Below are 22,844 nucleotides of genomic sequence, written 5' to 3'. Positions count from 1 at the left end.
CAGACAGGCTTTATGCAAAGGACAATGCAGAGCCTGATGCTGCTGGTGCTTTGAGTCAGCCTGCATTAATACTGTGTGGTAAGGTAATCCCTCAGCACAAGCACAGGCACTAAAGCCATCTAATCACAATGAGAGATGATGTAGGTTATAGCTTACTGTTTTACCCTATGATCAACTCTATTCAGACAGAACATTGACTTGTGGTAATGTGGAGATAAGACTATGTCTTCCAGCTGATTAGGAATCAAATTCAAATCTGTCCTAAGCTTATTGCATGAACATGCACCACATAAACACAGGCTTATGGAATCATCTAAAGTCCTGCTGAGGTAATTACAGGGCAGCTGGGATTAGCCTCTGATACTTTCACTGAACATGTAAATGCTGCCTTATAATCAGGAATAGGGTGATAAGAAAGACATAAAAGACAGAAAGAAAGAAAGAAAGAAAGAAGGAAAAACAGAACTTAAAGACAAACCAAAACAGAAATCATCAGAATCTAAGGTATGTTCACCTCACTATTTTCAGTTTAGCTGCATGTTATCACACTACAGAGACGGGGATTTGGCCTTAAGACACAACCAGTGCACAGAAGAGCATTTAAAACCTTAAACTACTACTCATTAAACGACAGACAATAAAGATCCAATATACTGTGGCAGGCAGCGCATGTGTAAAGAACTGAAACCTTGCAGACGTGGACGCAGACTTCACATCATTGCGTTTATACAGCCTTTAAGGTTGTTTTTTAGATGTAGTGACACTGGTAATTGTCCACATCACTTTTTTGATGCCCTCTGAGGGCCATTTGGAAAGTCTAACGTATGTTACTATTTTGCTTCAAGGTGTGTGGAACAATTCATCTGGTGACAATCAAATTTTGATCTTGTTGAAGCGTCATTGTTATACACCACATCAAACTCTGAAGAGCTCTGACAAACAAACACCTATATCAGTGATGATGGAACCATAAAGCTTCGCGAGTGTCTAGGCCATAGCACATTCAAGGTGCACCTTAAAGAGCCCGCGAGTGACTCTCATGAGGGTACCATGATTTCCAAATGTGAAATTCTGTTACATAGGCTGTAAAACCTGTTATTACTAACTGAATATTGCTGGGTGTGGGTGGAGTTCGCGTGTATGTCAGCGTGCTGCAAAAGTATGACGCCAAATTCATAAACATAACGACTACTTTTTTTTCTTGATCCATTTTGTTAAGCTCCAGAGCACTTCAGAGGGTCAAAACGAAGCAGCACGAGCCTAAGGCCTCCACGTTTAACCATGTCACATTAAAAAAACAGACATTTCAGAATATGTCATCTATCGAACACAAGACTGTGCCTTCTGAGAAAGACTGATTTCAGAGATATTTCGTTGGTTCTGTTGCTCGCGAGAGACCAGTCAGTCAACACGAACCGTATCTAGAGCCTAAAATGTATTCATTAGTTTAAGGTCTAGGTAATTTCATTTAAAGTCTCGAAAGTCTTTGAGATACCATCCACTTGTCCTGCAGCGGTGCACTTGTCAAGCGTGAAAACAAAACGGTAAATGTCTGATGAAAACTGGGTAGACCATATCTAATGGATATCTTCTACATCTGAGTAACTTAAACGTCGATGTTGACAAAAAATGAACCTATAATTACTCCCGCGATCTATGCACTTCAATTTGGGCACAAACGATTTTTGTTGGTTTTCTTCACCCAGCAGCTATTAGATTGCAGTTTTATAAAGGAAGCAGATAAATAACACAGGAAGATAGCTAACACTGGCTAGCTATCATCTCTGGCTGGGACAAGTCACCATGAGCACAGAACACACTGACACATGATAAATCCAGTAAAAACGGAAATAAGCAGCTCTTGGTTACCTGGGTTCAGGGAGGATGATTTTTTTACTCGCCCTGGCTGCTGGAGTAGATTTACTCTTCTCCATCGCCATCAAATAGCTTACATCGGCGAGAACTGCTTCTAGGTCCGCCATCTTCAACCCCGGGTCGACCGAATCGATACAGAACCAGCCGTGGGAATGTTCGGAGGGACAGATGACAATGTCCAGTGAAAAAAAATTACTTTGAATCAACAGCAAAATTGTATAAGTGAGAGTTTGTGGAAGTCAAAGATGAGCATCGAGTCTGGCGTGTCTTTTTCTTCGTCTAGATTTGCGAGACTCAAAAAACAGCCATTGTGACAGATAACACAAGATTCAAGCGGAGCAATCGATACAACTTCGTCAGATTCAGATTTGTCTCTCCTTGGACAATCTCTTTTGGTCTGATGAAAACGACAGAAGACGATTTGGTCACAGGCCAACAGTTTCAAAATAACCGTTGTAATGATTACGTTAATATTGATAAGGAATACAGTTTTGGCCCCCCACCCCCTTCCAGTAAGCTTATTATGATAACCCACCTGCTGGTCTAAACCAATGGCTAGTTAACGAATTGGGTAAACGTAAATTCATAAAAATAGGAATACTGGCGTTGCCTTCAAAAGCAGACTGCTCTGATAAAGAATTTGTATAAATGCATTAACAATAACGCATCTCAGTATCTCGCAACACACGTCCTACAAATGCATACTCTAAAATGACATCTTAATAGCAAAAGGTGATTTTAAAATGCTCGCTAAAATGGGATTAAATTACAAGCAAGACAGCTCACTCCTTGAAACCAGAAAAGCGTGAAAATGGACGAATCATGCATCAATATGCTGTTTCATTTTCCAGTGAATTGTTCTCAGGTTCGTAGAGCACATTTATCGAGCTAATCTGTGGTAACTAAAACAGCTGTGCTGTAATTCTTTGAACAGTGCTTTCCTTGCCGCAGTTATTCGATGTGTATTCCAATTATGCTGTTGGAAATACATAAATAATTTGTCTTCTCCGCACAGGTTGATTAATTAGCTGACTAAATATAGTTGTTCATGAACACTTATCGTTCGAAAACCCAAGCGACTGTATCCTCGTATCTAATCGTCAAACATCGTAAATATATTATCTGAAAATTCTGGCTAGCAACGGCACCACCGTCAAACTATGGCTTCTCCATTTTCTTGGTTGACAACGGCGAGGGGTGTCACAACTAATAGTTCCCCAGCTTGCTAGCTAGCAAGTTAGCCAGCACCGGAACAAAGTAGCTTAGCTTCCTCGCTACAGCTGGCCAGCCAGTTAAACTTCGGTTCTCAAACAACCGAAGCTAGACAGCTCTCTACCGAAAGCTCAGTCTAAATCTCAATGAGTGGTGTATTTGGAGCGCCCAGCAATAATCAGATATCTGATTAAAAACTAAGTCCATTCACCCACTAATTCAATTCATTAAAAACACAGCGCCAACATATACACTTCCTCCATTCTTCCTTGTCATCTACAATGTACTATCGTATTTATATTATTTCTCTCACTAAAACGGTGGAGGGGGAGGGGGCGCTCGAAAAGGAAATTAGCAAATGTTAGCTTACTAGCTGAACTTCATAAAGTCTCGTTGACGGTTTTTCTACAGAAACCTCGCCCGCGTTGCGTTTAACTTACTCTACTTTTACAACGTCCAGTCTCCGTGAATATGCATTTATGATTTTAACTAAAGCACGACAAAACAGCAGTTTGCAGCGAACAAAACTCAGGCTATATTAAGATAGACTAGCTCTTGCGGAACTTCATGCTTTCTGCCTTAAACGATACCCGCCACTCAATTTACATATGACTTCTTAATATTGATTTTTAGGAACGATAAATTAATGACTAAGTATCTGTAAAACTGGTCAGAAACGAAGCACATCCGGATGCTGATTATACAGCAATTATCGGCACAATCATTCGAAACTGCTGCTTTTCCTCCTTTCGACAAGACCGTGTCTTTCCTCTGGTTAGCCAGCTAAGTTAACTCTAAACATCCGCATTTGAATCGCTGTAGAAGTCCTAATCTGAATTGCGATGCTTTCCCAACATCATTTGTCAACAACATCCGACAGTCCTAAAGATCTCTTGCACTCCTCCGTGAGTTGTTAATCTCCCGGGAAATAAATTTCAATATTTAAGTCCTATTAGTCCGTTTAAAGCACACGTCTCTGCCGTGCATTTGCGCCTGGTTACTTCAGTACTCTGAAGTGAAATTTAGAATTCTCATAGGCAGGCAAATTCGAAGCCCCACTTCCTCCCCATGCCAGTAAAATGTAAAACATGGAACTGGAGCATCGTGAGTGGAGGGAGGCGCCATGTTAGCTGACATTTCATGAATAAAAAGATTGCGAGTATCGCTGAGATTTCATATGATATTAAGAGTAGTTCAGTACTACCACTAGTGTCAGTACTAATATCAGTTAAAAAAATAATGATGCCATATACACATACGTTTATATTTATTTCCTGTTATGTCCAAAAATACGTACAGTATTCGCGTGTTTCAGTTATTTCGTATTTTGGGCAGTCTGAGTTTTGCCAGCTTTTTTTTTAGTAAACGTCCTGCGCTCCCTGGCGGAGACCTAACGTAAATGCTGGTGTCTGGGTGTGAAGTATCAACTGAGTTACGCTGTTCCCCTATCCTTGCATGTCACAGCCCCTTATATCAACTACCCTACAGATGTGATAAGTAAAAGAACCTCAGAATCTCCCCAGAAGTAATTGCATGGAGACAAAATAGCAGAGATGAATAACAGCAGGTCAGTGAAGTTTAAGAAAGACAGTTTATTCAGCACTGGGCAGCAGGGTGTGAGAGTTTTTGAGGGGTGGGGCAGAGGGTTGGTAGAGGCAGGGTTACTGCTGAATACGGCGGATGGACTGGATCTGAGGGGTTTGAGAGTGGGAGCCAAACTCCCTGAAATGTTTGTACTCCCCACAGTGGCGGTCACACTCCATGATGTACTGGTATCCACGGTAACCAGGGTACTGGTAGCACACAAACCTGTTGCAGGTAGAATGAGGAGTCAGTAAGAGATTTGAAAGAGTTTTGAAAGATTTGAAAATCTTAGAGATGCAGAGGATGAGAGATATCTGAAAAGAAACACTTGAAGGTGGGCAGAGAGAAACAGAACAGTTTGACAGTAATAGAAAAATGTTGTCAGTACATTGACCTGTTAAAGGTAATGGTTGGGTAAGGTGACAGGGGAGATACTCACGCTCCTGATTGGACACGCAGGGAACCCACTTCATTGTTGCACCATCCCATGGCCTGCAGTGAGGGGTAGTCATCACTGAGCTCTCCCTTACGGCCCAGGAAATTTTCACGCTCATAGATGGTCATCCTGCATTCCCTGTGATTCTGTGGAGAGAGTTGAGAGATATCTTAAAACAATACCACTCTTTATTTATTGGCATTTCCTTATATAACTCAGAAAAACACACACATTACCAGCTGGACACAGTGGTGTGATGTCTGCTGTTTTGTGTTTTTTTAAGTTGTTCCATCTTTAATGAAGCTTGAGCCTCTGCGTTTCAGTTGTATTCACTGGGAATAACCAACTTTTGAATGAGAAAATCAGAGACTGTGGATTGCTTCATGTCTGGTGAATATGACTGTGGAAAACGCAGAAATCTGCAGAAGAGGCTTTGAGGACTCACCGCGCAGGCAATGGGCCTGAAGGAGGTCATCCGCTCAATGTGGTAGGCATTGCTTCCCCCAAAGGCATCACATTGAGGGTACTCTCCACGTTCCAGCACAAACTGCTGGCCCTGGTAAGAGGCGTGTTCATAGCCCACCCACCTAAAGACACCAACAGTCAACAGTCACTCCTAGTTCCATAGCAAGTCCTGTTTCAGTAGTCTGTCCTAGCTAGATGGATGATATATTTCTCTCTTCACTGGATGGTGCAGAAAAAAAGCAATATATTAGGCATCATTAAGTATTTAGGAAATGTGCAATGAGATGACCTTCATCAATAGAGTTTCTGAGAGTGGGTGTGATGTTGTATAGAGGGGAAGAGGTTGTGTCATACTCACGCTCCACTTTCTACTCTCAGAGAGCGGACAGTCTCAAAGCCAAACTCCATCACGTTGCAACACTCAGATGTGAACTCATGGCGCCGACCCTGGAAGCACTCCTCATCGTATATGATGATCTGGAAGACAGAGTTTGGGCACCTTTTTGAGAGTTCCCGAGGATGTCTTAAAAATTTCAAGGAGGAAATTAAAGATTGACAAGTAGTTATTAGTCAGCCTGGGTTTGAATGTAAGTTTGAAACGATGGAGGGATAATCCACCTCTGTGAGGTCAAAAACACTTGTCCATTATTCTCCTTATCCTGTATCCTGAACTTCTCAGTCAGTGCTGATACAACAGAACAAAGAAAATCACACCAACGTCATCTATCTAAAACACTCCCCTAAGACTGATACCATGCTGGAGTCTTAAACACTCCTCTAAGACTGATACTGTGCTGGAGTCTAAAACACTCCCCTAAGACTGATACTGTGCTGGAGTCTAAAACACTCCTCTAAGACTGATACTGTGCTGAAGTCTAAAACACTCCTCTAAAACTGATACCATGCTGGAGTCTAAAACACTCCTCTAAAACTGATACTGTGCTGAAGTCTAAAACACTCCTCTAAGACTGATACTGTGCTGGAGTCTAAAACACTCCCCTAAGACTGATACTGTGCTGGAGTCTAAAACACTCCTCTAAGACTGATACTGTGCTGGAGTCTAAAACACTCCCCTAAGACTGATACTGTGCTGGAGTCTAAAACACTCCTCTAAGACTGATACTGTGCTGGAGTCTAAAACACTCCTCTAAGACTGATACTGTGCTGGAGTCTAAAACACTCCTCTAAGACTGATACTGTGCTGGAGTCTAAAACACTCCCCTAAGACTGATACTGTGCTGGAGTCTAAAACACTCCCCTAAGACTGATACTGTGCTGGAGTCTAAAACACTCCTCTAAGACTGATACTGTGCTGGAGTCTAAAACACTCCTCTAAGACTGATACCATGCTGGGGTAAGACTTATTAAGACAGAGAGGTTCCAGCTCTCATACAGTGACAAAGCTGATGTTAGTTTGTGGGCTTCTCCCAAACAATTGTGTAGCTCAGAATTCTGTCTGTTGGATATGTATCAGTCAGCACACTGTCGCTCTTTCCAACTTACCTTCCAATGGCCAGAGAACTTGGTGCAATGGTGAGTCATCTTGTCTGCAACAAAAACAGGAGTTAGATGTGCTAAGGAAGCCATTGGTCTAATGCGCATTTGGATGAATATCTGTGAATGAACTCAGCCTGCCAGTGATCTGTGTACTAGTGCAGATAATGGTCATGACAAGACAAGCTCTAAAAAACCAATGGCCACAAACAACATAAACTCACACAGTTACACAGAGACACAGATACAAGTCAGAATTCTCCCATCACACAGTTACACAGACACACAGATACACATCAGAATTCTCCCATCACACAGTTACACAGAGACACAGATACACATCAGAATTCCCCCATCACACAGTTACACAGAGACACAGATACACATCAGAATTCCCCCATCACACAGTTACACAGACACACAGATACACATCAGAATTCCCCCATCACACAATTACACAGACACAGATACACATCAGAATTCCCCCATCACACAGTTACACAGAGACACAGATACACATCAGAATTCCCCCATCACACAGTTACACAGAGACACAGATACACATCAGAATTCCCCCATCACACAGTTACACAGACACAGATACACATCAGAATTCTCCCATCACACAGTTACACAGACACACAGATACACATCAGAATTCCCCCATCACACAGTTACACAGACACACAGATACACATCAGAATTCCCCCCTCACCTTTCCAAAGGCCCTGACTCACTACAGACCAAAGTATCTGTCACAATCTTAAAACTGTGGCATGTTAGAGACATATAGATGCAAACATAATAAACAGTGACACTGGAGAATGTAAATGTACCGACACAGCCTAAGGCTGAACGCGCAGTCAGCTGACCTCAGTAGAAAGAATTCATGTTTGCATGGCAAGGCCTGGGCAGAGCAGAAATTCAGCCTGTGTAGTGCTTTCATCTTTGTTGAAAAGAGTCACAGGCACAGAGCAAGCTGAAGGCCTTATTAAAAGCATTCATAAGCTATTTAAAGGTCTGGACTAGAATGTATAGAGTCACAATAAGTCACAATAAGCCAGAGGGCATGAGAAGCTGTTGCCTGTTCACTCGATGTCTTCTCTGGCCCCTGGGAGCCACACAGTTCATGCGTGTGAGGGAGGTGGGGACAGAGAAGGGGACCATTGGCTGCTGTGGACCAGGGGAGGGGAGCCGCAGAGAGAGCGGAGAGAAACTCACCTCGCTCCGATGCCCGTGGGACGTCCTGGTGTGAGAGTGAGAGCTGGCACATGCCTGTACCCTTTTAAAGCCTCCCCTGGCAAAGGGCCCAGCTAAAAGCTCAGGATCAGCAGGGAGGGAGGGGCTCACCATTGTCCAGTTGACAAAGGAGGGGTTAAATCTATAGAGCAGCAGAAGTGCAGACACCACATTATCCCTGGGCCAGAGTCCCCATCACAGCCTGAACCAGGGCACACAGACCTTAAGCTGTCACTGCCTCTAGGAGCTCAGAGTCTAAAAGACCAGGAGCAGAAGGTTGGGAGGGTTGTTAGGACAGGTCCACGGACCCTGGTCTTCACTTCCCTGCCCTCTCTCCAGTTCCGCCATTTCTCTCATGTTTTGTTTGTGTTGAAACACTTTGAGTGTGTGTGTGTGTGTGTGTGTGTGTGTGCATGTGAATAATTGTGGGCAGTACCATTGCATGAAAAGGTTTTAGGTTAAATCAGAACACAGCTGGAGTTGAAATTCTACCCAGAAAACTCTCTGTTAAGAAGCCAGTTAACCATGACAGAGAAATCTTTCATGGTGACTTTTTATCAACAGGTGTTGTTCAGTATTCCCTCTCCTCTAAGTTTGAACAGTTTAGAGATTCCCCCATACCCAACCCCAAACCGCAGCAGGAATTATAATAAAAACCCTGCCGGATAAGACATTAATGAACACTGCAAAGAAAATGCCTCTAAATACAAAAGAATGAAAAACATCTCTTGTGGAGTTAGGCATGCTGTAATCTGGAGAGAGTGATGCAATACTACATAGCAATCCTATGCTTAGCTACACAATGCTTACAAACAGTCTACACGTTTTCACTTTTCTTTAATTGTAAAATAATGCACAGAGTTAATACATAATTAAAAAGAGGGCTTTTTAAAGTACACTGAGAGCTGGGGTCAATGTTTGCATGGAAGGCTAAAAGTAATAAACACTTATTGCCTTTGAACAATCCTAAGAGTAGATGAACTCAAATATATCTCAAATTCAAATTCTATTTATTAGTAGTGAACTGAATTCCAGTGGTTAATTAAATACTGGTCGTTTTTGACTCCTCTGTAAGAAGGAGTCCATGAGATCACTACACTGCTCATCAGCTCTGCACTACAGATCTAGAGTTTTACACGAACGATCGACACTACAGATCTACACTACAGATCTACACTAGAGTTTTACACGAACGATCGACACTACAGATCTACACTAGAGTTTTACACTTTAGATCAGCACCGGAGACCAAGAGTTCTATATTTGAGTTTTACACTAGACTTTGAACTGTTGTGAAAAGACAATATTCTATTAATTATAAAGCCAAGGCTTATATGATTACTATATAAACATGCATCCACCAGATACAGACCCAGGGTGGCTGTGAGGCTCCTAATAACCAGAGCTCTGCAGGTAAAAATGATAAAGCAGATCCTCTGTATTAGACATGACTTTCATATAGCACTGTGTTTCTGAATCAGGGTATGGTGTGAGATGATAGATGGAGAAAAAACACCTCAATGAAAATACAATCCCCTCTTACTGATAAAATGACTGTTTCATTGTTTCTCTGACTCAACAGATGTTAATCTTTCAGAGCTCAGAGGAAACAAATGATTGAATGTGATCCAGTGCCAAAACTTGAGGCAAATAGTTTGTTACATTATTTGTGCTATGTAATAATCAAAATATCAATAACTAACTGTATAATAACAAAACTAATCAATATATCAAGTGAAGATCAATAAACAGTACAGTTAAAAATTTGACCATAGGAGATCATAGGTGTTGCACTGGACAACTGCATTTCATTCCAAATTTCAAACAAACAAGGGAACACAGCTCTGGTTTCTCTGTGCTCTGGTTTCTCTGTGCTGTGAGCTGACTGTGCTCTGGTTACTCTGTGCTGTGAGCTGACTGTGCTCTGGTTTCTCTGTGCTCTGGGTTCTCTGTGCTGTGAGCTGACTGTGCTCTGGTTTCTCTGTGCTCTGGGTTCTCTGTGCTGTGAGCTGACTGTGCTCTGGTTTCTCTGTGCTCTGGGTTCTCTGTGCTCTGGTTTCTCTGTGCTGTGAGCTGACTGTGCTCTGGTTTCTCTGTGCTCAGGGTAAAAGTAATTTGTTAAACAGTAAGTAAGAAGTGCTTTTGCTCCACTCACCAAACTGGAGGATTTAAATCTATGACACACTCCCATGACTTAATGCCAAAACATAAACTACACGTGAAGTAAAGACCATAAAGAATGCAGTACACATGTAAGTTATGTTTATATTGTATATAGTATATATATAAAATTAAGATTATATTGTATATAATATATGTAAATTAAAGACATAGTTTAAGTAGTATATATGTAAATTAAGGTTATATTGTATGCAGTGGTATGTATGTCGTATGTGAGTTATACGTACATTACCAGATGTTGGAATCTTGTCTAGTAAATTTTGCACAATGCACATAAATGTGAGTCAGTGAAGTAAAATATAGTAAAAGGACAATGAAAGATAAAAGTATATTTATGACCAGACCATATAAGGAAATGAATTGTGTGCACACAGTGTTTTGGAGAGATTTCAATATATTTAATTTCTGTATGACAAAAAATAACACGCTCTCACGCACAGATACATGCAGACACCCACAGTCACACACGCGTAGACACAGACACTCAAACAGGGACGGACAGACAGACAGACATGCGCGCGCACACACACACACACAAACACACACAGCCCAGCATTCAGCCCTGACTTGGACAACAGGCTCCTCAGATCCTGAAGATAGATGGTAACAGGAAGAGACAAATTGCTTGTTTTCTGCATTTGCAGTGCTCAGACACAGTAAACACAGTAAACACAGTACAAATGGAAACAGAAATTCTCATGACTTCACTGTGAATGCAGTCCAAGTTAAAGAGAATGATAAAAACATGAGCGTCACATAGACTACTCCCAAAACACAATCCCCTTATATTTACATTTTGTTTAATAAAAAGTTTATCCTCATCGCTTGCTTATGGTTTTGTATTTTGTTAAAATTATTTTTGATATTGCATATTTCCTTCTTTTTTTTTTTAGAAGTGAATCAAGTTACTGTCCTCATTTGACGACTTGTTCACAGGAATAATATTGGTGTCTGCATAACTGCAAGTCCCTGTCAGAGAGAGGAGGAGAGAGTCCAAAAGACAGGATTATCATGACATGACCCCTAGCCTACACATTCCTCAGATCTATATGCCTTCTATAGCCTACAGCGGCAGCATACAGGGGAAAGTGCCTTTGTCAGGGCTTTCCATTGACTGTAAAGTGCTTACGGGCACTGAGGGGAGAGCTTTCTGGACGATGCGATGACCCTGCGGCTTTGGAACAGACCAACTCTGATGACGGGGGTGCTTCTATTGTGAGTCAAGCCCCTCCACACTCCCTTTGCCAGGGTATAAAAGGGGGCGGCAGGCAGAGGGGGCCAGCACGAGCCAGCCAACCCCGCACGGTACTGCAAGCTGTACTCAAGCAGGTAAGAGCCCATCAGTGAGAACATGACCTAAATAAGGAGACCACAGAAAAGCGCAGTGTTCTCACTACTCTCGGGCAAGTCCGCTCATCACCTACCTTGATCTTGAAAGCTTTCACAAGTCATGGAAGCTAAAGGACACTAAACTACTGAGGATTACTTGGGGAATGAGGAATTTACTAATAGATGTATAAAGCCCAAATCCCTTCACTAGTCATCTCCAATTCCCCACAAATCTGCTGGAGCTTCACAGGGATCAACTTTGTTGACCTTAAATGGAAATTTTATAAATACCCACAAAAGTCCTTTCCTCACGTAGTCTTTGCTCTCTCCCACAGACTCTCCTGAACTCCCTCACCATGTCTCAGACTGCCAAGTCCGCCACCAACCAGGGCACTGACGCCAAGGAGAAGGGAACTCCTGCCCCCCCCGCCTCCAGCAAGGCCACCAAGACCGGAGACCCTGGAATGGGAAACTACAGAGTAAGTGCAGAGGACAAAATATTCACAGCTTACTTTAATTCTGTATGGAAACAACATGAAATACAGGAGCTCAGATGTCATACCACAAGTCATAATGAAGAGGGTGAACGAAATAATGCTCAGATGTCTGCTTTGAAAACTTCAAAACTCCCTAGTGTACAGCAGCTATTCACTGTCTACAGTTTTGCCCTGTTTCTTTGTAAGTAACATCTCTGGCAGATACTGCGGACTGTTTCCTCAACAAATCATCTCTGACAAATTTGAAGGATAGCGAATGTGAATGCCTTGGTGATAGTGATATCCATATTACCATATAATAAACCGATTCATAATCAATCTTCTCCCCCCTTCAGATCATGCTGTTTGATCAGGAGAACTTCCAGGGCAGGATGATGGAGGTTCAGAATGAGTGCATGAACGTTTGTGAGCGCGGGATGGACAGAGTTCGCAGTATCATTGTGGAGTGCGGCCCGTAAGTGATGATCTATCGCTATAATTCCAACACTCTTTGCGTGCAGGCAGAAACTGTCTCGCCTATAGGTTCAGGAGAGTAAACTGAGCTGCTTTAGTGGGAGAAGATGTCAGCTGTATCTGTTTTCATCTTTGTTTGGTTTCTTCACTCGCTTCCGCTGTACTGATGCTATTCCTCCTCACCATTTTTCCCATGATCCTCCCTGTCTGATGTCACTCCTCCCCCAAACACCCCTCTCCTTGCCCTCCAGCTTTGTTGCGTTCGAGCAGACGAACTTCCGTGGGGAGATGTTCATCCTGGAGAAGGGAGAGTATCCTCGCTGGGACACCTGGTCAAACAGCTACCGCAGTGACTGCCTCATGTCTCTCCGGCCCATCCGCATGGTGAGGAACATTGTTTGAGTTTGAATTATTTAAGTTTGCACACAAACACAAAACGTACCAGACTCAAAGCACAGACACATCACACTCACAAACACAAAACGTACCAGACTCAAAGCACAGACACATCACACTCACAAACACAAAACGTACCAGACTCAAAGCACAGACACATCACACTCACAAACACAAAATGAGACTCTTCTTGCTTTTCTTATGTGACCCGTGCAGGACAGCATGGAGCACAAGATCTGCCTGTTTGAGCTGTCCGACTTCAAGGGCAACAAGATGGAGATCCAGGAGGATGACGTGCCCACCCTCTGGGCGCACGGCTTCTGTGACAGAGTGGGCAGCGTGAGAGTGCCTGGCGGAGCGTGAGTACTGTCCTATCAAACATCACAGCAGCATAAATGTAGACAAGATTCAATTCACAGACCAAATTCACAGAATATGTTATTGTTTTTAGTAAAAAATTATAATGATGCCCATGCAGAGAACAACAAAAAAACATAGGAGTGAAAGCCATTCACTGACCCAGTGAACTGTAAAACAAACAACAACAACAAGAAGAGGTTCTTCACTACATGTTTTGACAGCACAGACGAAATGACTGAACTACACATCAACACAACTGATCTGTCTCTCTCTCTCTTACCACCCAAACAACTGAACTCTCTCTCTCTCTCTCTCTCATCACCCAGGTGGGTGGGATACCAGTATCCTGGATACAGAGGCTACCAGTATCTGTTTGAGTGTGGTGACTACAGACACTACAACGAGTTTTGTGCCTTCCAACCTCAGATTCAGTCCATTCGTCGCGTGAGAGACATGCAGTTCCATCAGCGCGGCTGCTTCAACCTGACTGCTGCTACCAAGTGAACTCGGCCTTTGGGATAGCAACAAGCCTTCACACGGCGCTTTTTATCCCCCGAACCCTGACCTTTCTCAGAGCATAGAATGACATCATTGTACTGGACATCTAGCTGACTTTTTATGATGCCAATAATAAACGTTTTGGAAAACTGACAACTCCTCTGTTGCTTCCCCTTTTCCATCCGTTCTATGAACTGGTCTCATGATTAAGAATCACTTACTCTGAGGTGTAATACAAAGGATTCAGACCATGTACAGGGCTACAGCTGAACCTCCACAAAGTAAGACAAATTATCTCATTAGATAATACCAAACAAAACATGTGCACAGAAAAACTATCAATGCTTCATAAATTAGTCATATTGTGAATGTCACAGTTTTTGTCTTTGTCTTTACATAGATTAGTTCAATAATCAATGATCTATTGGAAATTAAAATTAATCTAGCAATATCTTTCATGTTCTCTTGTATTTTTCAACTCTGTGGGGGAGAAAGATTGCGCGAGCGAGCGTGAGAGGGGAGAGAGAGAGAGAGAGAGACAGAGAGAGAGAGAAATTTAGGAAACGGAATTGGCGGCAAACGCCTGCCTTGAAGACAAACCTCGAGGAGCAAAACAGGGCAAGCATCAGCACACTGATAATGACGCAGCTCTAACCACGTGACAAACCCTTATGGTTGCACAAGAGGAAAGAATAGAGCAGAGATGGCAGCACTTTTAAAAGCGCGGAGAGGTCAGTAAAGAGTTATTTAACAGTGTGTCCCGTTAACTGGTTTAGGCGTTAATAGGAGATAATTAAGCAACAAATTATAGTCAGTCCTAAGTTATTAAGGAACATTTACAGCACGAGCGACATTCTGTCATTCAGAGAATAAGCCAGCATTAGCTTAGCCGGTTAGCTTTGGTTGTAGACTGAAAAGTAGAGATTGCTATAGTTCTGTAAGTTTTGACAGTCTGTGTAACTAACCAGTGTTTTGCAGTGTGACAGAACTACGCTCCAAAACTAATACTGTTTACACAACAGACATCGCGTCCCGGACATGTCAAAAACATTCACAGTAAACAGGTTAGCTCTGGTTGGTTCATTTGCCTAACACGGTAAGATATCGTTGATACAAAATACTGCGAGTATTTCCGAGATTAGGTGATTAAATCGCTATTAACACTGCAACAGAGGCGTGCGCTACCTCAAACTGCGTCGCCATTCACACATTTTCAGCTAAGATATATTAGAAAACGTCGGGCTCTGCATCAGGAATCTGACGGGTAAAATGAGGACGTAGTTACGTCATTGATTCATCGATCAGCTAAACGCTGTGCGTTTTATATGTAGTTTGTGTTTAGTTTTTTCTTGTACAGTTGTTTGTACAGTTTATCAGCTTATGACTGCCAGGCAACTTAGCAAAATGGCTCAGTTGTCCGCACTGGGACGAAGGTGAGACCGGCAGGCTTACTTCTCGTAACCTTTCACCTAGTTTTTGTCCGGGCGCATCATAACACCAGAATTACATTAAGCCCGTGGACTTGATAACTATTGCATAATGCACGCTGTTTTTAACGTGCGCCAAGAACGTCAAGTCTGACACTTAAGCACAAGCATGTGCGCAGGAAACTGCTCAAAATAAGTAGTTGTACCAAAAGTTGATAAGACACTCTAGACTTTACAGAGAAAATCACTTTCTCTCTGCTGTCTGGTCATCTCTCTCTCAGCTCTTGGTGTGGCTGTTGGGTGTACCACACGCCGTCTGTCCCAGCTGGCAGAGTTGCCAGAGATCCACCAGATGCTGCGGCAGACGTGCCGTGACTATGCAGACAGGGAATTGGCTCCAGTCGCTGCCCAACTTGACCGGAATCACTCCTATCCCGCTAAGCAGGTGAGGATACTGCTGTGAGGCAGAGATGACTATGAAACGCAGCATAATGAGCTGTCAGGTAAAAGAGACAGGAACTGAACAGAGCTTACCTGTGCAGGTGCAGGAGCTGGGAGCTCTGGGCGTCATGGCAGTGGAGGTCCCAGAGAGCCTGGGGGGGGCGGGGCTGGACTACCTCGCCTACAGCTTGGCCGTGGAGGAGCTGAGCAGGGGATGCGCTTCCACAGGCGTCATCGTTAGTGTCAATAATGTAAGCTTATCAAAGTTTAACTCTATTCATTTAACTGTTAATTAAGCTTATCAAAGTTTAACTCTATTCATTTAACTGTTAATTAAGCTTATCAAAGTTTAACTCTATTCATTTAACTGTTAATTAAGCTTATCAAAGTTTAACTCTATTCATTTAACTGTTAATTAAGCTTATCAAAGTTTAACTCTATTCATTTAACTGTTAATTAAGCTTATCAAAGTTTAACTCTATTCATTTAACTGTTAATTAAGCTTATCAAAGTTTAACTCTATTCATTTAACTGTTAATTAAGCTTATCAAAGTTTAACTCTATTCATTTAACTGTTAATTAAGCTTATCAAAGTTTAACTCTATTCATTTAACTGTTAATTAAGCTTATCAAAGTTTAACTCTATTCATTTAACTGTTAATTAAGCTTATCAAAGTTTAACTCTATTCATTTTATTTTATGGGCCAGTACATTTTAAGTTGAAATATTGGAAAATTTTGTATCCCTCTAAATGGTGACAACATATTATGGAGTGAAAACCATATGACTCTGTACACTTTTAAAGTGACCTCGACAGAAGTTTTATGAAATGAAGAAATTCTGTGATTGGCTAAAAAAATCCCATTCTACACACAATAGATCATGACGGGTGGAATGAAAGTTTCGACACACACAGACACACACACACACTCACACACACACACACACTCACACACACACTCACACTCACACACACACTCACACTCACATAAACACACTCACACTCACACACGTGTCACCTTATGCAACAGAAAATGCCAAAGGGGAAAGATTTGCACTATTTCTCTTTGCACATAAGGTTTTTTTTGTGCATGTCTGTGGCCATCACAGCCTCAGAGATGAGTTTGACAGCGGTGAGTGGAAACAGGAAGTGTTCACATGAGAGGAGGTGCTGAGTAAGGCGCCGTTTTTCTGTTCAGGGAGCAGATGTTTTCTCCGGAGGGGGATTTTTTGATTTTTTGTTTTATTGGTGGTGAGGCACACAGTCTGCTGGTCTGATTTTAGATTTTTGGATCAGATCAGTTTCTGGATGCCTTCAGTGCTCTGATCCTGTCTGTTTCAGTGACAGAGGATGGGTTTGGATTGACAGGGGCCTTTAAGGGTCTGCAACAGTGTCTTCTGTTTTATGAACAGATTTGTTATGCAGATGCAAGAGAGATACTGTAAATCTGAACAGTTTGGAAATAAACGGCTTATGTGCTCTCCAGTCGCTGTATTTGGGGCCAATCCTGAAATTTGGCACCGAGGAACAGAAAGAACAGTGGATTCCTCCTTTCACCACGGGAGAAAAAGTTGGCTGCTTCGCTTTGAGTGAGCCAGGTATGACAGCCGTCTTTCATTGCTCTGAATCGTAAGACATGCTTTAGACATGCATCAGAAGAACAGAACAGTGTGACGGGGATCAGGGCACTGCCAGTGTGAGAGACTGTTTTCCATACAGTCCCACACATGGTTGGTAAATACAGTGTCATTCAACACAGGCCCAGGTTTTATGACTTTGCCCTCATGCATGTAGCGAAAAAATCTTTTTTCTCTGAAACCTGCTGTAAGGGAACGGCAGTGATGCGGGTGCGGCGTCGACGCTGGCCCAGCAGGACGGTGAGGAGTGGGTGCTGAACGGGACAAAGGCCTGGATCACCAACAGCTGGGACGCTTCTGCTACCGTTGTTTTTGCCACTACTGACAGGAGCCTTAAACATAAGGTATTGTCAGAACTCAGAACCCGACAAAGCCATGTCCTGTACTCAGCTACATCAGGAACAGATCAAACTACACTCTCTGGACAGCAGAAAAACTTTGGTGAAACGTTTTCATCTAATTTGTCTTGTATCCAGTAACTAAAGATCCTGAGAAGGTGGTCAGTGCGCTGGACAGAGGCAGGGGCCAGTGGAGGGTTGTGACTGGAGTTTGACACTGGATGGTTTCATTCTATGATCGATTTGTCATTTTTCTCTTCTTCTCTCCCTTTCAGGGAATCAGTGCCTTCCTGGTGCCGATGCCACATCCAGGTTTGTCTCTGGGGAAGAAGGAGGACAAGCTGGGAATCCGCGCCTCCTCCACAGCCAACCTGATCCTGGAGGACTGTCGCATTCCCCTGGGCAACATGTTAGGGCAGCGTGGAATGGGCTTTAAGATTGCAATGGTAGGCGCTGAGTGACACCGACACGTAGCGCAGAGTGACACCGACACGTAACGCTGAGTGACACGGACACGTAACACTGAGTGACACGGACACGTAACACTGAGTGACACCGACACGTAGCGCTGAGTGACACCGACACGTAGCGCTGAGTGACACCGACACGTAACGCTGAGTGACACCGACACGTAGCGCTGAGTGACACCGACACGTAACGCTGAGTGACACCGACACGTAGCGCTGAGTGACACCGACACGTAGCGCTGAGTGACACCGACACGTAACACTGAGTGACACCGACACGTAACACTGAGTGACACCGACACGTAGCGCTGAGTGACACCGACACGTAGCGCTGAGTGACACCGACACGTAGCGCAGAGTGACACCGACACGTAGCGCAGAGTGACACCGACACGTAGCGCTGAGTGACACCGACACGTAGCGCAGAGTGACACCGACACGTAACACTGAGTGACACCGACACGTAGCGCAGAGTGACACGGACACGTAGCGCAGAGTGACACGGACACGTAACACTGAGTGACACGGACACGTAGCGCAGAGTGACACCGACACGTAGCGCAGAGTGACACGGACACGTAACACTGAGTGACACCGACACGTAACACTGAGTGACACCGACACGTAACACTGAGTGACACCGACACGTAGCGCTGAGTGACACCGACACGTAGCGCTGAGTGACACCGACACGTAGCGCAGAGTGACACGGACACGTAGCGCAGAGTGACACGGACACGTAGCGCAGAGTGACACGGACACGTAGCGCAGAGTGACACGGACACGTAGCGCAGAGTGACACGGACACGTAGCGCTGAGTGACACGGACACGTAGCGCAGAGTGACACGGACACGTAGCGCAGAGTGACACGGACACGTAGCGCAGAGTGACACGGACACGTAACACTGAGTGACACCGACACGTAACGCTGAGTGACACCGACACGTAGCGCTGAGTGACACGGACACGTAGCGCTGAGTGACACGGACACGTAGCGCTGAGTGACACGGACACGTAGCGCAGAGTGACACGGACACGTAGCGCAGAGTGACACGGACACGTAGCGCAGAGTGACACGGACACGTAGCGCTGAGTGACACGGACACGTAGCGCAGAGTGACACGGACACGTAGCGCAGAGTGACACCGACACGTAGCGCTGAGTGACACCCACACGTAACGCTGAGTGACACCGACACGTAGCGCTGAGTGACACCGACACGTAGCGCTGAGTGACACCGACACGTAACGCTGAGTGACACCGACACGTAGCGCTGAGTGACACCGACACGTAGCGCAGAGTGACACCGACACGAAACGCTGAGTGACACCGACACGTAGCGCTGAGTGACACCCACACGTAACGCTGAGTGACACCGACACGTAGCGCTGAGCGACACCGACATGTAGCGCTGAAAGACTCTAAAACGTTACACTGAATTAGCGTAACGGTGCTGTGATTTTCACTTACGCTAATGCTGGACTGAACGACAGTAAGACACTTCCTCCTGACTGTGTGTTCTTTGTCTACTGTAATCTCAGCCATGGCTCTCATGCAGAGGACACGCTGCTCAGAGGGAGAGGAGATTGTGTAGAGTAATGGTCATCTAATCTTTACTTTAACTGTCAGCCACTCTCTGTTTTTAACAGCAAACCTTGGACAGTGGGCGGATAGGTATAGCTGCACAAGCCTTAGGAATCGCGCAGGCTGCCCTGGACTGCGCAGCCGATTACGCACACAAACGGACGGCATTCGGAGCCCCTATAGGGAAAATGCAGGCCATACAGGTACAGTAATCAGCAATGGGGGTTAGGAGCTGTAACAGTTGGGGAGTTGGCCTAGAAACTAGGGAGGTGTGCGTTCAGGCACATAAAACACTTAAAAACAGCAGGCTATTCCAGAGGCATGTGACCTCCAGACTGTAGGGTAGTAATTAGCAGTAATATTATTTATTACCCGTAATCTTAATGACTCCATCATCTTAAACTGCATGTCCAAGCTTAGTAGCTTTTTAATGAACTCACTAGTTTAAGGTCAAATGATGTCTGGTTATTGCCCAATGTAAAGTTATTTTGTGTGTTTTTGATCCTCTGTTTTCTGAACTGTTCAGACAAGGGTCATAAAAAGATGTAAAAGGTGTGAAAATGTGTTGGTGTTGTAGTTTAAGTTGGCGGACATGGCTGTGGCGTTGGAAAGCGCTCGTCTCCTTACCTGGAAAGCTGCCCTGCTACGAGATGCAAAGAAGCCTTTCTCTAAGGTTGGTCCATGTGAATGAGAATAATACCACTTCCTTTATGCTCAATACAGTCTTCATGTCACACCACTGGAGTCTGCAGCCGTGCAGGACTGCAGGCCTTCTCTCTGTTAACCACAGCTGAACCTGACTGCTCTGGTCTGATAGTTTAGATAAGCTGGTTTAGATATCTGCTGTTTCTGAATTTGAGCTAGAATCGTGTGAGAATTTTCACAGTGATGTGATGGGTAAACAAAGCACGGTAAACAATGGTTAAGAAATCACTATCGTAATTAAAACAAAGAGCGATGCATCAGACATCTGTCTTTAAAACATGAAGAGTTTGTGTTTAACTAATAGCAGTGCAGAGTCATTGTCATTCGGTAGTCTCTGTGAGGAATATGGTGTCTGCAGTCAGGTCATAGGATTGTCTGGCCATATTCTGCTGCCAAACGCAGACTCACTCCTCAGTGCCACTGTCTGGTGTCTGCTCTGTCCTGCAGGAGGCAGCAATGGCCAAACTGGCTGCGTCTGAAGCCGCCACCTTCATCTCACACCAGGTTTGATGAGCTTTACTCGCACACGCCACATGCTCACCGTTCTGTGTTGAATGCTCTTATGCAGAATATGTTGTGTGGCTTAACTGAGCTGGTCTTTTGATGTTGTGAATGTGAAGGCGATTCAGGTGCTGGGGGGAATGGGCTTCGTGACAGACATGCCCGCGGAGAGACACTACAGAGACGCCCGCATCACCGAGATCTACGAGGGAACCAGTGAAATCCAGAGACTGGTCATCGCCAGTCACGTCTTAAAGGAGTATCAGCCGTAGGTCCCTGAGGCAGAGAAGCTAAAAAAATGTTTACTCCTGCAAAACAAACTGCCTTAGTGCCTTGGATGTCTGGTTCAGTCATCAAGAGTTCTTTTCATTATGAATAGCAAAACCACATGATTCCTGCAGTTGTCAGCAGGAATTTGGAATTGGAGCAGCTCTAAGGTGAAGTTTGGCTCTGGTGACTTTCACTCTCATCTGGAAGCAGTCATCCTCATGGTCCGTGTGGCGCTGGATTGACTGGGTCACATCATCACTTCCGTTTCTTACCACAAGAGTGCAGTAGAGCGTCGGAGTTTTGGAAGAGAAACGGCCTAGATTACCTCCCACAATTCAAAATAAAATACTCACAAACTGAGACAGCCAAGTGCTTTTGCTCTGAATGATAATATATTGTTTGATTGTAAATAATCGTGTGACAGAACACTTTTGAATAAACACTTGAGTAATGTCAATTTAAGTCTTTATTTAGTTAACCTCATGTAACCTCAATATATCCAGTTTTCTCAATTTTTGCGGTCCAGATGTTTACGTGTATGCAATGCTTCGTTATGTAGTTAATGGGGTTGGTAGCAGAATAGTGCAGAATAATCTTTACAATGTTTTTAAATTTTGCCTTGGAATCCAAAAGTCTAAATTGCGCTCAAGGTGATGTTCTGTGATGTTCATGGCCACTGTTATGCGCCTTCTTAAGATATGTTAGTATTTTGTTGCCTTATACCACACAGCACAAACAGAGATATGCTGCAGTTAAAGTCGGCTGCGGTTTAGAGAACCATTAATGCTGCAGTTAAAGTCGGCTGCGGTTTAGAGAACCATTACCATGATCACCCTGTACTTGCTGAGAATGCGCTGACCCGCACTGAAAGCACAACGCTGAGGCCTGGCCTTCCCTCGTCGCAAAACCCAAAAAGGATGGGCTCCGAAACTGATCGTGCTGAACTCCCATTGGTGATGAACTCTAATCTAATTACTGCATCTGGAGTTGAGGCGACATAATTTGTTTACCATCCCTCTGCAAATACGAACAGAGCCGGTGGGACGAAAGCAAGGCCCATTGTGTTCGCTCCGCTCTAGGGGCGCGAAAGTAGGGCAAGCTTCCTGATTGTTGATGATCTGGACCGCGGTGCTTTGTTTCGGTCTAATTTGTACATTGTAGTTCTAGTTATGTCTTTTCAAGGCAGAGCCGTTAGAGTGGGAAATAACAGACGGAGCTCTGGAGAGGTGTTGGTAAGTACCTGCGTGATGTGGGTGACTCTCTGCGGAAGAACTGTGATGTATGGTTAACCCATCTGTCATGCCCTACATGCCACCGTGAACTGTACGGGGGGAAACACGGCATCCACGATGCTAACACCTGCACGTGGTCAATATAGCTTACATCACCCTTGTGTTCAAGAAACATGCTACATCCGTTTACTACAAGCCTTTTAATACAAAATAAGCAGTCG

At 44.0% G+C, this 22,844-nt stretch overlaps 4 protein-coding genes across 4 annotated transcripts in view; 2 read left to right on the top strand and 2 right to left on the bottom strand.

Moving 5' to 3' along the window:
- grk3 (G protein-coupled receptor kinase 3) overlaps positions 1–3,285 on the bottom strand; it is a 54,666-nt gene extending 51,381 nt beyond the window's left edge. The window contains exon 1 of the mRNA XM_030768356.1: positions 1,870–3,285. Within this exon, the coding sequence (XP_030624216.1) occupies positions 1,870–1,982 (113 nt within the window). The 5' untranslated portion in view covers positions 1,983–3,285. The remainder of the gene's footprint in view (positions 1–1,869) is intronic.
- A 1,463-nt stretch (positions 3,286–4,748) lies between these two features.
- Positions 4,749–7,114, bottom strand: cryba4 (crystallin, beta A4). The gene is made up of 5 exons (XM_030767308.1): positions 7,076–7,114; positions 5,931–6,049; positions 5,553–5,694; positions 5,111–5,253; positions 4,749–4,896 (listed from the first exon to the last, which is right to left on the bottom strand). Exons 1-5 carry the CDS (start codon positions 7,112–7,114, stop codon positions 4,749–4,751), a joined length of 591 nt encoding a protein of 196 aa, XP_030623168.1.
- Positions 7,115–12,171: 5,057 nt separating this feature from the next.
- crybb1 (crystallin, beta B1) lies at positions 12,172–14,025 on the top strand. Its single transcript, XM_030767307.1, has 5 exons — positions 12,172–12,294; positions 12,648–12,766; positions 13,017–13,149; positions 13,378–13,520; positions 13,848–14,025. The coding sequence occupies exons 1-5, from the start codon at positions 12,172–12,174 to the stop codon at positions 14,023–14,025; spliced, it is 696 nt and encodes a 231-aa protein (XP_030623167.1).
- A 680-nt stretch (positions 14,026–14,705) lies between these two features.
- Positions 14,706–21,827, top strand: acads (acyl-CoA dehydrogenase short chain). Its single transcript, XM_030767306.1, has 10 exons — positions 14,706–14,750; positions 15,728–15,891; positions 15,989–16,138; positions 17,375–17,486; positions 17,718–17,869; positions 18,139–18,309; positions 19,981–20,118; positions 20,493–20,588; positions 21,068–21,124; positions 21,241–21,827. The coding sequence occupies exons 1-10, from the start codon at positions 14,723–14,725 to the stop codon at positions 21,391–21,393; spliced, it is 1,221 nt and encodes a 406-aa protein (XP_030623166.1). The 5' UTR covers positions 14,706–14,722; the 3' UTR covers positions 21,394–21,827.
- The last annotated feature ends 1,017 nt before the right edge of the window (positions 21,828–22,844 follow it).

This window comes from Chanos chanos, chromosome 3 (assembly GCF_902362185.1).
Source record: "Chanos chanos chromosome 3, fChaCha1.1, whole genome shotgun sequence".
Classification (NCBI taxonomy): domain Eukaryota; kingdom Metazoa; phylum Chordata; class Actinopteri; order Gonorynchiformes; family Chanidae; genus Chanos; species Chanos chanos.
This window is presented reverse-complemented; position numbering and strand designations above follow the sequence as displayed.

Bases quoted from the DNA above. Each gene is read 5' to 3' on its own strand.
- cryba4 (XM_030767308.1), bottom strand. From the start codon at position 7,114: ATGACTCACCATTGCACCAAGTTCTCTGGCCATTGGAAG. The intron at 6,050-7,075 runs GTAAGTTGGAAA...TCTGTCTTCCAG, and splicing joins AGTTCTCTGGCCATTGGAAG to ATCATCATATACGATGAGGA. The intron at 5,254-5,552 runs GTGAGTCCTCAA...CTCTCTCCACAG, and splicing joins TCAGGCCCATTGCCTGCGCG to AATCACAGGGAATGCAGGAT.
- crybb1 (XM_030767307.1), top strand. From the start codon at position 12,172: ATGTCTCAGACTGCCAAGTCCGCCACCAACCAGGGCACTGACGCCAAG. The intron at 12,767-13,016 runs GTAAGTGATGAT...CTTGCCCTCCAG, and splicing joins ATCATTGTGGAGTGCGGCCC to CTTTGTTGCGTTCGAGCAGA. The intron at 13,150-13,377 runs GTGAGGAACATT...TGACCCGTGCAG, and splicing joins CTCTCCGGCCCATCCGCATG to GACAGCATGGAGCACAAGAT.
- acads (XM_030767306.1), top strand. From the start codon at position 14,723: ATGGCAGCACTTTTAAAAGCGCGGAGAG. The intron at 17,487-17,717 runs GTATGACAGCCG...ACCTGCTGTAAG, and splicing joins CTTCGCTTTGAGTGAGCCAG to GGAACGGCAGTGATGCGGGT. The intron at 21,125-21,240 runs GTTTGATGAGCT...GTGAATGTGAAG, and splicing joins CCACCTTCATCTCACACCAG to GCGATTCAGGTGCTGGGGGG.